The sequence below is a fragment of the Eschrichtius robustus genome, chromosome 3 (genome assembly GCF_028021215.1).
Source record: "Eschrichtius robustus isolate mEscRob2 chromosome 3, mEscRob2.pri, whole genome shotgun sequence".
NCBI classification, from domain to species: Eukaryota; Metazoa; Chordata; class Mammalia; order Artiodactyla; family Eschrichtiidae; genus Eschrichtius; species Eschrichtius robustus.
Genome location: NC_090826.1, coordinates 164486094 through 164500220, shown reverse-complemented (window position 1 = coordinate 164500220; position 14127 = coordinate 164486094). Strand labels below are relative to the sequence as shown.

The 14127-nt window shown below is 35.9% G+C and overlaps 1 protein-coding gene and 1 pseudogene across 2 annotated transcripts in view; one reads left to right on the top strand and one right to left on the bottom strand.

Moving 5' to 3' along the window:
- The window catches only part of AHCTF1 (AT-hook containing transcription factor 1), an 81032-nt gene that overhangs the window by 23083 nt on the left and 43822 nt on the right, over positions 1-14127 (top strand). For both annotated transcript variants that reach the window (XM_068541718.1, XM_068541717.1), the window contains exons 5-12: positions 645-852; positions 2502-2618; positions 3961-4045; positions 5414-5564; positions 6907-7039; positions 7159-7340; positions 7775-7836; positions 8686-8814. In XM_068541718.1, the coding sequence (XP_068397819.1) occupies positions 645-852; positions 2502-2618; positions 3961-4045; positions 5414-5564; positions 6907-7039; positions 7159-7340; positions 7775-7836; positions 8686-8814 (1067 nt within the window). The remainder of the gene's footprint in view (positions 1-644; positions 853-2501; positions 2619-3960; positions 4046-5413; positions 5565-6906; positions 7040-7158; positions 7341-7774; positions 7837-8685; positions 8815-14127) is intronic.
- Positions 11312-11924, bottom strand: LOC137761768 (polyribonucleotide nucleotidyltransferase 1, mitochondrial pseudogene; annotated as a pseudogene).

Here is a 14127-nt window from a genome sequence, read left to right as displayed (position 1 = left end):
CTAATTTTCAGAGTAAGAAGCTGGTACTCAGCTACTTTCAGTGTTTCAATTCAGTAAGGTCTCTTGTGAGTAAGGAGGGCAGGAACTCATGGGGTTTTATATTATTGTACTTAATGTGTTTTATTCATTTTCATTATTGTCTTATGCTCAAAAATGTTCTGTTTTTACTAACGAAGGCACCTTCATGTAGTCTGACACATCCCCTCAGATTTTGATAGCTTCCTAGATTTCTGGCACAGGATGTGCCAGGCTCATCTTATATATTTTCTGCTTCTGACTTGGAACCAGCCATTCTCCAAGGGGAATATTTAGGTTGTTAGTTCTAAATTTGAGTAAAGAAACCATCAGCTTTATTTATGATTGTTAAGGAAATTGTTTAATTCTTTTAAAATAAAGTCTACTTTAGATAATATTTGATGTGTACTATGAGATTTTTAAGAAATCATACAATTAAATGTACTTTGAAAATTATAGCATTTAAAATAAAGGTGGTTATTTTATAGTTCAGTATGCTTTGTTATCACTAATCTTATTTTAATTGACCCCAGTAGTTTTCAGTTGCTGCTTGAATAATGGGCGACACACTTGCTTTTATGCTGTTTATAGTTTGTTAATCTTACTTGTCTTACTTATTTACTTATCAGACCTTGAAGTTATAACTGGTATCCCAGCTGAAGTACCACACATCAGAGAAAATGTGATGCGAGAGGGACGCCATCTGTGTTTTCAATTAGTAAGCCCATCAGGAACAGCCGTTTCAACCCTTAGTTACATAAACCGGACAAATCAGCTTGCTGTTGGTTTTTCTGATGGGTATCTAGCACTTTGGAATATGAAAAGCATGAAAAGAGAGTAAGTACAACTTTTTCTCTTTGATTATGTGATTATTGGTAATTTCTTTGTGAATGTAACTTGTTCTCAATTACTAATATTTAAAAATTAGCATAAACAGGAAAAGATAGGATAATGATTGAATGACTATGTAATTTTCCATTGCATTAAATCATAACTTGGTATAATAAAGGAGTGACCTAGCACATGAATTTAGGTTGATTCAGTGTATTTAAAAGGCATTTCAGGGAATTTCCTGGTGGTCCAGTGATTAGGACCCTGCTTTCACTGCTGTGGCCCGGATTCAGTCCCTGGTCGGGGAACTAAGGTCCTGCAAGCAGTGTGGCTCGGCCAGGGGAAAAAAAGGCATTGCAGTCATTGTGGTGTTCAATTTGCCAGTAACTATGACTCTGTTAAGATAAACTACGTATTTGTATAGTATGAATTCCTTCAGAAGTACTTTTCTACATAACCATATGTGTAAGGTAGTTTAATAATAGTAGTTCTCAGTTGACAGAAAAACAAAAGCTTTTTTAAAAAGTTACAAAATACTGTGTTTAAAATTTTTTATGCTGTCAAAAACTTCCCCCAAGTATAATTATATTGATACTTTTTATTAATCTTTATGTTGTTAAAATTGCTGAGGAATTGACTCTTTATTGAGGGAGGTAAGGCACTATAGGTTTTAAGTCTAATCTCTGTTAAGAGTTAAGTAGATACCTATTTGTCTCTTAAGTTGTCAATTTAACATTTATTTCTTCTTTTTTCTTCCAAGTAATATTGGAATATTTTCTTGAGTAATTTGTCTTGCAAATGAGTCAACAAAATAGTCACCCTTCCAAACTTTCTGCTCAGTTCGTCTCACCAACAAATTGGTACCTACTTGGCTGTGTTTGGTTATAAATATTTGCCAAGTTTGAAGTGAAGGAAAAAGAGAGAGGTAGAAAATAAAAAGATTCTCATCTATACCCATTTTTTACTGTTGGGTTCTTTGATGATATTAGTGTTACTAGCCCCTTAAGTAAACATTGACTGTCCTTGCACTTCCTCAAAGTCAAATTTTTCTGCAAAGTGCCAGTGATGAAGTGGCAATGCTATTGCCTAGTAGCTCCCTATGGGAAGTCCATCTCAACTCTCTTTGTTGATACCTTTTTATCAGCTCTTGTTTTTGAATAGCTCCCAAAGGAGTGCCTGGAGAACCTGGCTTTTACAGTGTTTTCTTTAGCGCTATCATCTCTTCACTGATTATGCTTTTCCAAAGGGTTTGTGAGAACTCCTCAGATTCTAACTCATTCTGTTGTTGTCATGGGGAAATTGACTCTAAACCCAAGCAGCTGAAATAGAGTGTTGTGGCAGTATTTCATCTCTTTCTAGAGTACCTGTTATTGGGGAACAGTACATCATGGCATACGTTTACACGCCTGGAAGGACTAGTTCACGCATGTGTATATGCATGTGCTTTAGTAATTTTAACCCTTCCCAGTTCTACCTGGGAGATGGGGTGCCATGCTCATTGTCTTGATGTCTTGTACCCTGTGTATTTTTGAAGATAAGACGATTGTATGAACAGCAGCTGCTCTAACCCAAATTCTTACATGAGGCATCTTCTTCCTTTTCACGAAATTATAACTTAAAAGTATGAAGTGTACTGATTTTTGTGCCTATTATAGATACTACACACAGTTGGAAGGTGGAAGAGTTCCTGTATATGCTGTCACTTTTCAAGAACCTGAGAATGATCCTCGTAATTGCTGTTACTTGTGGGCTGTTCAGTCTACACAAGATAGGTAAGTGTGATACATATGGTTTTAAATATGTGTCAGGAATGGAGTAGCAGTTAATTTCTTTTGCAAAGCTTTGTACTGTGTTGTCTCTTTTTAGTGAAAGCGACATAAATTCAGTGAATTAGAAAGTGGTAGTTGAAATGACTTTAAAAGGTAAATGATTGTTTCTGCATGTTTGAGTAATTCTGAGATATCAGTAAGAAGAAATGGTGCTTGCTTGACCTGTTTAGGTGTTATTTCAGAGAGTAAGCCAATACACATGAGTAGGCAACCTCTTATTCCTTAGGCAATTTTTATGGCCTTCTATGTTCTCTCATAAGAACATTTTTTCTCTTTTATAATCTCATTCCTTTTTTCTCTTTGTTGTGTATGCCTCTCTCATTTTTATGTATCTGTACTGTGTTCTCTAGTCCCTCTACTTGCCTTTTGCAGTATATTCCTAGGGTTAATTCAGTTAATTTTTCTGTTTTTCATAAGCTTTAATTTTATTCCAGCTATAGCTTGTGAGAAATCTTTCCTTTCAATTTAATTTCAAACTGGTTAAGCTTGTTCATTTCCAATGCTAGGACAGTGTAAGTATTGATTTTCTCTTATTTTTCATTGGTGTTTAGTACTTTCTTTGATGATCAATGAAACAATTAAGTCTGTGGTATAAATGACATGATCTTGATAACTGCTCCTAATACTTTCTCTTCCCAAGTCCGTACATGAATTGTGGTCAACTTGGGTTTTGGTGTTAGATGTCCTCACTTTGAGGTTTTGTCTTACGCTTTAGTGAGTAAGTCAGTGAAGGAAGAGTTGATTTGTCACTTTTTCAATCCTGGAGGAAAATAGAAATAAAAATATAGAGACAGCTATTGGGATATTCCTCATTAAGTGAAATCCGTATTTCCATCCATCTGAGTGTAATGTGGGCTGGCAGCAGCTTGAGTAATGTGCCTTGTGAAGGCTCCATGTGGTGAATGAGAAGGGACGTTTATCTGAACAATTTTTGTATCCCATTTATTTTTTCTTCCAATATTGCCTAAGTAAAGCACACCTATTGAAGAAAGGGAGAAGGAATATTGGGTAAATAGTTATAGTCTCAGCCACATAAGATGTCACCTAAAATATGCAAGCAACATAAGCTTTAGTTAATTAGAATCAATAAAGAATTAAATCAGTTATTATTTCAAAGGACTACATTTTGTGAAAACAACCAAGTAAAACTAAATTCTTTACAGTGACCTCAGTTTTGTCACATGCACTCAATATTGTATGCAGATTAAATTTATTTGGACAATAAAAGGTACTTAATGCATTAATACGATATTATTTCTCCTTAGCTAATTTCTGTTTCTTTCAGTGAAGGGGATGTTTTGAGTTTGCATCTGCTTCAGCTGGCCTTTGGTGACAGAAAGTGTTTGGCATCAGGACAAATTTTATATGAGGTAAATGGTAATGGTAGTATGGGTTCAGAGTACCATTTTGTTCATTGTTTGCCTGTTTTAAGTCTTTGTTTTAAGATACTGAGATATTGAAATGTTATTCTTCTATTCAAGTTAATACTGTATTCGTAATGTAATGGAAAAAGTATTAGATTAGGGATCAGGAGACTGGTGTTTTACCAAGGTAGCAATCTTAAAATCTTCTGGTGTCATTTTCCTCTAAAATGAGGGGATTAGACAAGGCTCAAACTTGTGGCCTAATTGGTAGCCAGGAAAAATAACCCCACTTTCTTGCTCTAAGATAACAAGCAGTAAGCCATGGGGTGACTTTATAGTCTTGTCACTTGCAATTGTAAAAGAGGATAAATGCATCTAGCGTTTTAGATGACTATTTTTCTGGCTGAATTCTTGAGGAAATAGTGGGGTGCTGCTAGTAGCCGTATTTGGTTAGCCATCACATTAACTTCTCTAGAACAGGCTTTCTTAACCTAGTATTTGAGGGTATGTGGTTGGGTTTTAGGGAATTTGTGAAGCCCCTGAATTATGTGTGGCATCTTTATGATCACAGTGTCCTCGTCGTCCCTCCCCCCGCCCCCCAATCCTCCAGTTCCACATCTGTGGATTCAACCAATCTTGGATCAAAAATATGCAGGGCGGGGCGGGGCGGGGCGGGGGGGGGGGGGAATTCCACAGGGTTCCAAAAAGCAAAACTTGACTTTTCCGTGCCACAGCAACTATTTACGTAGCATTCACATTGTATTAGGTATTATAAGTAATCTAGAAATGATTTAAAGTATATGGGAGGATGTGCGTAGGTTATATGCAAATATTACTCCATTTTATATGAGGGACTTGAGCATCCACAGATTTTGGTATCCTAAGAGGGTCCTGGAACCAATCCCCCATGGACAGCAAGGGACAACTGTATGCATTTTTCTGGGGAAAAATTCATAGCTTTTGTCAGATTGTTACAGGGATCAGTGAACAAAAATTTTAAGAACTACTGTTTTAGAGCAAGAACTTCAGTGAAAACACAGAAGTAGGTTTGCTGGTCTAGAGTATACGTATATATAATTTTAATGCTTAGGTCCAGTTTACACCCCAACCAGTAGTGCATGAAGGTTCCCGTGTTCGGTAACAGCTTTAGAAGATTTCTTGGTAATTATTTTTGAGAGACTAAATTTAGTCTTTTTATTTGTGTTTTATGCTATATAAAATTTTAGAACCCTTTTCAATAATTTGTTCTCTTCAGTCTTTTAACTTTTTTTTCTTTGTATTGTAAGAAAACTCTTTTAGAGAACATTTAATTTTAGAATGACTTTTTCCTAGAATCCTATTAGGATATAGATTGCTGTACGTTTTCTATTTCAGGGGTTAGAGTACTGTGAAGAAAGATATACACTGGACCTCACAGGTGGCATGTTTCCTTTGAGGGGCCAGACTGGTAATACCAAACTTTTGGGATGTCAAACTGTAGAGAAATTTCGATCTCATGGTGACAGGGAGGAAGGCATGAATGAAGGTTGGTTAAAAGTACTCTTATTATATATCATGTGAATACTTGATTTAAGATTTATCTTGATTTAAGATATATGACAGGTATTGTTTTCTATAGTTCATTGGAATACTAATTGTGGAATTTATTCAGATCTGTATGAGATATGAGGTATGTCCTGCTCTCCAGATTGCCATGTGTAGAACTCAAGAATTGAATAGATTAAGAAAATGAAGAACCCTTGTATTTTGATCCAGCTCTCAAAACAGACAGACATACAAAAAAAGGTCTCTAGTTGTAACTAGTATGAATAATCTGAATAGTCTCTGAATAATGTTTACCTCTGTATTTTTTGAGACGTATACGGCAAACATGCTTTGGTTGCCTTGAATTTTTTGTCTCCTTTAGTGTTATTCCTTCTTCCTGGTAAACATCCTGGCATAGTGAAAATTGCATAGATCTTAGAATCCAACCAACATGGATTCAAGTCCCAGCTCTGTCACTAGTTGTAACCTTTCATAAATTATTTAACATTTGTGACTGAGCCTCTTGTTTCCTTACCTGTGAGGGGAATAATACATTTATACCTTCTGCAAAGGGTCGGTTGTGAGGATTGAATGTGATAATGGGATAGGTTTATTCAGTTCTGGGAATGCTCAGTGGGGCCCTGATTTTGTTTGTTCTTATTGGGATTCATTCTCATGGTTAGCTCATTCATTCCAGAGATTGCCTCTGTCCTAGTCCCTGCATCTGTATTTGTGATCCATTCTTCACATCCAACTAAACACGTCAAAACAGAACTTATCAAACCCTGTCTCTTAGTCCCCACTCACATCTTCTTTTTTGTATTGCCTATTAGTTGTGCCTCAGATTTTTACTTTCCTCTTTCCTTCTATTGATCTCTTAACTTTGTTCCTATCCTTCTAGGCCAGCCACCATCCAGGTACCTATCTCCCCCCACCCCACCCGTTACCATATAGCTGGATCAATCCTTCTCAACTAGAATTCTTCTAAAGAATTAAGCCCTAAAGCCTAAAGGCATCCATTTTAAGTATTGATATTCTCTGGTAGCAGTGACATATTCATGGGAGAATTTTCATTCAAATTGTTTTCTACTTTTCTACCTACAATACCTCAAAGTTGCCAATGAGTACTTTTTAATAAGGTCTTCCTGACATAGAAAAACAGTCAACATACAAGTGAATGAATCTCTTCTTACAGAATAAATGATAGAAATGTGTCTTGAGAAATCAAATCAAATATGAATTAAGCCTCTTAATTTATGAGAAAGTCTTGCTCTAATTTTATTTGGGGGATTTATTTTGAGATTATTTATTCTATTTTTTAAAATTATCTTCTTTTCTTTTAGCTCTGTCTCCTGACACCAGTGTTTCAGTCTTTACCTGGCAGGTGAATATATATGGACAGGGAAAGCCTTCTATATATTTGGGGCTTTTCGACATAAATCGTTGGTATCATGCACAAATGCCAGATTCGTTAAGGTACGATTTTTCTCTCTCTCTCTATGTATATATGTATGTATTTATTTATATATACATATATAGGAATTTTTATGTGTAGCAGTTCATTGACTTAATAATTGTGTAAAATTTTCTTTTAGATCAGGAGAATATCTACATAATTGCTCTTATTTTGCATTGTGGTCACTGGATTCTGTTGTAAGTAGGACTTCTTCACATTACATCTTGGATATATTAGTACATGAGAGAAGTTTAAGTCGAGGAGTTCCTCCTTCATATCCACCTCCTGAGCAGTTTTTTAACCCAAGTACTTACAACTTTGGTATGTATTTCTTTAACATTACCTTTTGAGAAAAATAACATGCAGGAGTATGTGTTTGTATTTGTGCTGTGTGTATGTGTATGTATAGTGTATTGTTCATTTCTCATTGTTATTAGTTAATATATGGATAAGTTAGGAAGTTAACTTGATATATGCACACAAGAAGTTTAGTGTTTATATGTTTTATAGAGAAATTATCAGTATTTTGAATTTGCTAGAAAAGATACTAACTTTCATATTAAGTGCACTTGTGATAAGGTTTGGTATCTTGTTAGGATAGAAATACGTGGACAAATTACTTAAAAATTTATTGTATATAGTAATTCCATACCTTGCCTAGGAATCTGTAATTAGGATAAATTTTATTGTATTAATACCATCCCAAATATAATATGTAAGTGGATTTTTTTTTAATCTTTTTTTTTTTTTTTTAGATGCCACTTGTTTGTTAAACTCAGGAGTTGTTCATATAACTTGTAGTGGTTTTCAGAAGGAGGTAGGTAACAAATAACAATTTGGACAGAGAGTTTCTTCTTGAACTGAAGTCAGATCATGGATTTAAACTTTACTTAGTGTTATTTATATAAACTTTTGTTTCGTCTTAAAAGGTAGCTTCTGCTAGGTTTGTGAGATTAGCAGCTAGTAGCATCAGTTACTGATGGCAGCCTTCTAGGCTCTAAGGTATTGGGATGTTTTTAGCAGCTTTAAATGGATGTTAGCTCCTGAACCTCAAGCAAAAGTAAATCAGTGCTTTACTGCATCCCTTTTTATCCATCCTCTTAATTCTCTTCCTTCTCAGAAAGCTTATGGGTAAATAAAGTAATGCAAAGAAGGTACCTAGCACAGTGGCACAGTGACTGGCCCAGAGTGGGTTATGACTGTATGTTGAAAATACTTTTCCAGGAAAACACAAAGTAGCAGACCCTTTAAATGATAATCAGCTAGATGTGGATGAATGCCATATTTATACTTCATATCAGATCTCTTTCACATTAGGCCAAGAGGAATAAACTGCAAGATTTTTCCTTTGTGTATTAAGTTTGTTAAGATCTGTTACCAAGTCTGTCAGCTTTATAGAAGGTAACAGGGTTACCTTACATATAAACAACTTAAAATATCCTTATCAGTAGTATTATTTGAAACTAGCAAGCATTGGTTACCTCAAGAACCTATTAGCACTTTTCCCTGCAAGAAGTACAGAAATGTAGTCTTCCACAATTTTCATTCAGTGCCTTCTAGTTTTATTCAAAAGGTTAAGTGTAAAGTTGGGTGATGAGTTTATTAGTTGTTCTTAAATGTGATTATTTGAATTGAATAGTGACTGATATTAATCAATCTATTATAGACTTTGACTTTTTTAAAGAAATCAGGACCATCTCTCAATGAAGTCATTCCTGATAGTTACAATCGATGTCTTGTGGCTGGCCTTCTCTCACCAAGACTTATTGATATTCAACCTTCCAGTTTAAGTCAGGTGAGAGATTTTTAACTCTGTTGTTTCTTTTGGATCACATGTTATTAGCTTTCTATTATAACAAAAATCTATTAGATAATTTCTAAAAAGGTAGATTAAGTAGTATAATGCCAACTCTGCAAGTCAGTAGCTGTGGTTCTTGGGTTTGGCTTGAAATTCATACCTGCAGGACCCAATAGGCCTAACTTGCCACCAGGTCTATAGGCTAGGAAACACATCATGGCTGCATCAGGCATGTCATGAGTAGAAGTCATTATAACAGTCAAGGGGCCGTTTTCTAGCCCCCAGAGAGAACAGCATAAGTGCAAGAGAATAAGACCACATGAGTGGAAACCATCTTGACTTAGGTGAATCTCACAGTCTATAGCCACAAATTAGGGTTCCCACTATCAGCTTCCCTGGGAACTTGTTAGAAATGCAAGTTCTTCGTTCCTGCCCTAGAGCTACTGAATCAGAAACTCCAAGAGTAGAGCCCAGCAGTCCGTATTTTGATAAGCCTTGAGGTGATTTTGTGGTGGTTTGAGAACCACTGCTCTATAGAAACAAGTGTCTTGTGAAAGCCTCTTAGTGAAGATTCCAAGTTCCTGCAAAACACAAGACAGTTATGGGGGTCAGACTTAGTCATGGAAGCCAAAATCTTAATTTCCTAATGGACATATAAATTAAAATATTGTAAAATCCACTCACAGTTTTTATAGTCCCAATACATTTTACCAGTCAGATGACATTCTTAAACAGTGTTGCCTGGTGACAACTTATAATTCACATTTATTTTAACTTGGTGTTTGCTAGTAAAATGTGCTTAAAGAAAGTAAACCAATCCCAGGTCATTTTCCTGTGGGGAAGGAGAAAATGTTTTATTAACTTTCCCCTCAAGTAGTGTTTGAATTAAGTTATTTAAATAATTGCAGGTATGTAACATAATGAATTGTTAGGGAAAGAGCCTTTTAAATATCAGATGAAATGTAAATATTGCTGCTGGCGATTTAACACCTGCAGTTGGAATTTAATACCTAATTTCATAGAAATAAGAGAAATATTCAATACTATTATCATCAGGAGATTTTTTTTTCCTTTCTCTCCCCCCTCTCCTTTTATATTACTGTACTGAGCAAATATTCACTGTGCGGTCATGTACAGTCATCCCTCTGTATCCATGAGGGATTGGTTCCTGGACCCCCACAGATACCAGATTTCAAGGATGCTCTAGTACCTTATGTAAAATGGCATAGTATATGCATGTAACCTATGCACACCCACCCAAGTACTTTAAATCATCTCTAGATTAAAGTACTTACTACAGTGTACATGCTATATAAACAGTTGCTGGCACATGAGAAATTCAAGTTTTGTTTTTTGGAACTTTCTGGAATTTTTTTTCCCCTGAGTGTTTTCTGTCTGCAGTTGGTTGAATCGTGGATGAGGAACTGACTGTGGATATCTACATAAACATTTTCTTCTTATATAACTTTTGTTTTTTCCTGGAGTTTCCAGATGGCCTTAACAAAAAATCAGAAACCCTTGCCTAGCCTGTCATTCACACAACCTTAATTTTTTCTTTTCAGTTTGTTTTTGCTCTTTGTAGAACCCCATTAGACAAATGTTGACTGTCTGAGTTGATCTTAGGTTAGCTTATCTTTGCTTTCCAACTGTTTGTCTCATTTGCCTCTGATTTTATTTTCTGGGAGATTTCTTCATCTTCCTTTCTATCTTTTAGATTTTAAAAATTTAGCCCCAATTTAAAATTTCTGTGAGCTCTTACTCTTTGATCATCCTTTTTTCATAGTATTCTGTTCTATTTTATGGATGAAATATCTTCTCCTAGCTATGTATGTTTCAGGTTTTATTTAGTTCCATGTATTATCTCTATTTTCTCTGGAGTTATTTTTATTATTGTAGTCTTTCTGATCTGGTGGCTATCCTTAAATGTTTGGTGGTTCTTAGTTACCTTTTCATATGTTAAGTGAGTCAGTAACAGATTATAAACTGTCTTTTGTGTGTTTTGTGTGGATAGAGTTCATCCAGAGGTTTCTTTTACTTTAGGATGATAGATTGGATGTGCACCATTTTAGTTGAGAAACGCAGATTTTTTTTCTGGGGCTATTCTGTGTCTCCAGGGATCTATCAGGCTGGCTCCACAGTTCTTTGCTGCAGGGTAACAGAAGGGTGGGGACTGTCTGTTCTACATACTAAGTTTGAACCCGTTGCCTGTTTTCAGTCCCATGTTTGATCACTCTTTCACCCACTTTCCTCTGTACCTGGATTCTCCAAGAACTTAACCTGATAGGATTCTGAGAGCCAAACTGGCTCTATTCTCATCTATAGTTCCCCTCTGTGGGGACTCTAGGACGTGGTTTCCTTCACACTACTAAGTCAGTCACCTTTCCTCTGCTTAGTACTGCTTTTCAAAAATTTTGTTGAGCTGTCTTATCCCATGATGCCTTCCCTTCTCTTTTCTTTGTCCTTGTTGATTTATACCTTTTTTGACTCTTTACCATCATTTTAGTGAGACCCAGTGATGATGTCGGGGTAGGAGATAAAGGCTGTGGTGTGATGTTCCATTTTTAGCCACAAGTAACAAGAATTTTTTTTTTAAGAGAAGCCTATTTGGAGACTGGAGCACTTTACAAGAAAGCCTCATTCTTCCATCAGCCGGATCACATCCAAAACATTTCATCTGAATTTCTTGGCCAAATTCTAATCCTAAAGCAGTGGGATGTTTAATCTTCCGTTGATCATGTTGTGTGTTATGAAGTAGTACTGTAGTCATATTTGGAAATAGTTTAACCATTACTCCAGTGTCTCTGATTTCAGTTATTGTGGCGGTGTACACTGCTCCAGTTTCTAACTGCTGCTCTTGATCATCTTCGCAGATTTTGGTAATGAAGTCTCTTGCTTCATGCGTAGCACTGGGTGTTGGTACAAAGACAGAAAATGTTTCTTCATCCACCTGACTAATAGTTACTCCTGTTTCAGCCTGAAGTTATTTTTAGTTGATATCCACCTGGTCCAACAAATTTTGTTCACTTTAGTAATGGAACCTGAACAGTTTCTACAACAGGTCCACTTTCTTTTCTAGATGCTCGAGGTTTTGAAATAGTTTTGTTCATAATCTTCTTTTGTTCATTGCGAATAGTATGATCTTTTTAGCCCATCTATTTGGTGCATGTTCTAGAAGAATTGTTAATATATTGTGCAGAAGAAATCTCTTCTGTCTAATGGTCCCTGGATAATCTATGGGCTGGGCATTTGCATTTAAGCTAGTGGGCTTCCATTCCCCTCCCCTCCAAGAAAACAACAAAATTGAAAACACAAGATTCAAAATGGCTTTATGCAGCTCTGAATTAGATTTATTAAAAGACCTCAGGTAAATTTTGCCCTGGTGGCCCTGCTCATAGGGCCCTTTGGTCAGGAAATGAAACTGACTATCCTTCCCTGCCAAAGGCTCCAAATTAGTATTGTGTGGGAACTGTTCATCATCCTTAAGGAGTTGGACACTTTAAGTGCTCTATTTAAGTTTTTTACTTTAGGGAATTAATACTGATTCCTCCCCACCCCCACTGCCATTATACATTATCAAGTTTAGTTAAAGCAATGATATCTAAGTTTTAAAAAGAAAAGTGAAACTAGAAAAATACTTATAATTCAACCATGTTAATGAAACAGCATTTAATGTTTTCTGTGATCATTTTGAATCTGTTAATCCAACCCTTGTTGTTTTTTCCATTTATGTAGATAATACATGAATAATTTGAATTCAGAAAATTGACTAAAGTATATGGAAGTATGCAAATATTGACATTTTGTTGACTTTTTTCATGTATCTTCTTTAAAACTTTATTCCTAGAATAGACCAAATTGAGCTGAATTGGTTAGTGATGCGTACACAGAGGTAAAACAAAAAGAAAAGCAAGAGAGTGATTCCTAGGGCTTCCCTGGTGGCGCAGTGGTTAAGAATCCGCCTGCCAATGCAGGGGACACGGGTTTGAGCCCTGGTCCGGGAAGATCCCACATGCCGCCGAGCGACTAATAAGCCTGTGTGCCACAACTACTGAGGCTGCGCTCTAGAGCCCGAGTGCCACAGCTGCTGAAGCCCACCCGCCTAGAGCCCATGCTCTGCAACTAGAGAAGCCACCGTGATGAGAAGCCCGCGCACCGCAATGAAGAGTAGCCCCCGCTCGCCGCAACTAGAGAATGCCCGCGTGCAGCAAAAAGACCCAGCGTGGTCAAAAAAAAAAAAAAAAAAAAAAGTGATTGCTACAAAAGGCTGGAGAGTGGTTACCATGGGGGATGGGAGGAGTAAGTGGGATTTGCTTTTGATCAGGTAGGAGGAGACAGGGCTTCTGGGAAGTATTCTCAATCTAGACTTGGGCCATAGTTTCATCAGTGTCCACTTGCTAATTATTTGTTAGTTGTATGTATGGTATATGGACTTTTTGATATGTATACTTTCCTGTATCTCTTTATCCCTCCATATACATGAAAAGGATGATATCGTATATGCAATTTCATATATTGTCAGGATTTGTTCTTCTATTGATTACATATTTGTAGGTTTTACCTTTTCTCTTACTGGGTTGTCTTTATAGAAATTCTTTATTAAAATATGTAGGTATTTATCCTGTCGTAAATCTTACAGATATTTCCCCCATCATTTGCTCTTCACTGTTTTATGGTATCTCTTACCACATTCAAAATAATATTTTTATAGTCAAATGCATTTTATAGCTCTGGCTTAAAAAAATTTTCCTAACACCTAAATGTTTCTTTAACATTTAAGGCTATAATTCATTTTTGTGTGTCATATAAGGTAAAGGTACATTTTTCTTTTTGCCAGATGATTAGTCCAGCTGTGCTATATCATTTGTGAAACAGGACCCATAATATCCTTTTATCATGCTACTGAAATACCACCTTTATCTGATATTATATGTCCATATCTACTGGGTTCTATTTCTGGGTTTTTATCTTGTTTCGTAAATCTAGTTATCTATTTCTATACCATTTTAATATATTGCTTTGATATTTGGTAATGCAGTCTCTTTTTAATCTATAATTTTTGGAAGTTCATAGGCAATTCTTTTTTATTAATTATAAGATGGTTTTATCCAGTGCTCCTGTTGGAATTCTTTTGGGAATTTTATTATATTCATGTTAATTTGGGGGAGAATTGGCATTTTGATAATCATCTAGGTATAAATGGTATATCTTCCCAATTATTTAGGGTTTGTTTTACATCTGTCAGTAAGAGTTTATGATTATTTTCTAGTGGGTTTCTTTCTATTTTTATCCCTAAGTGTTTTGTAGTATTTT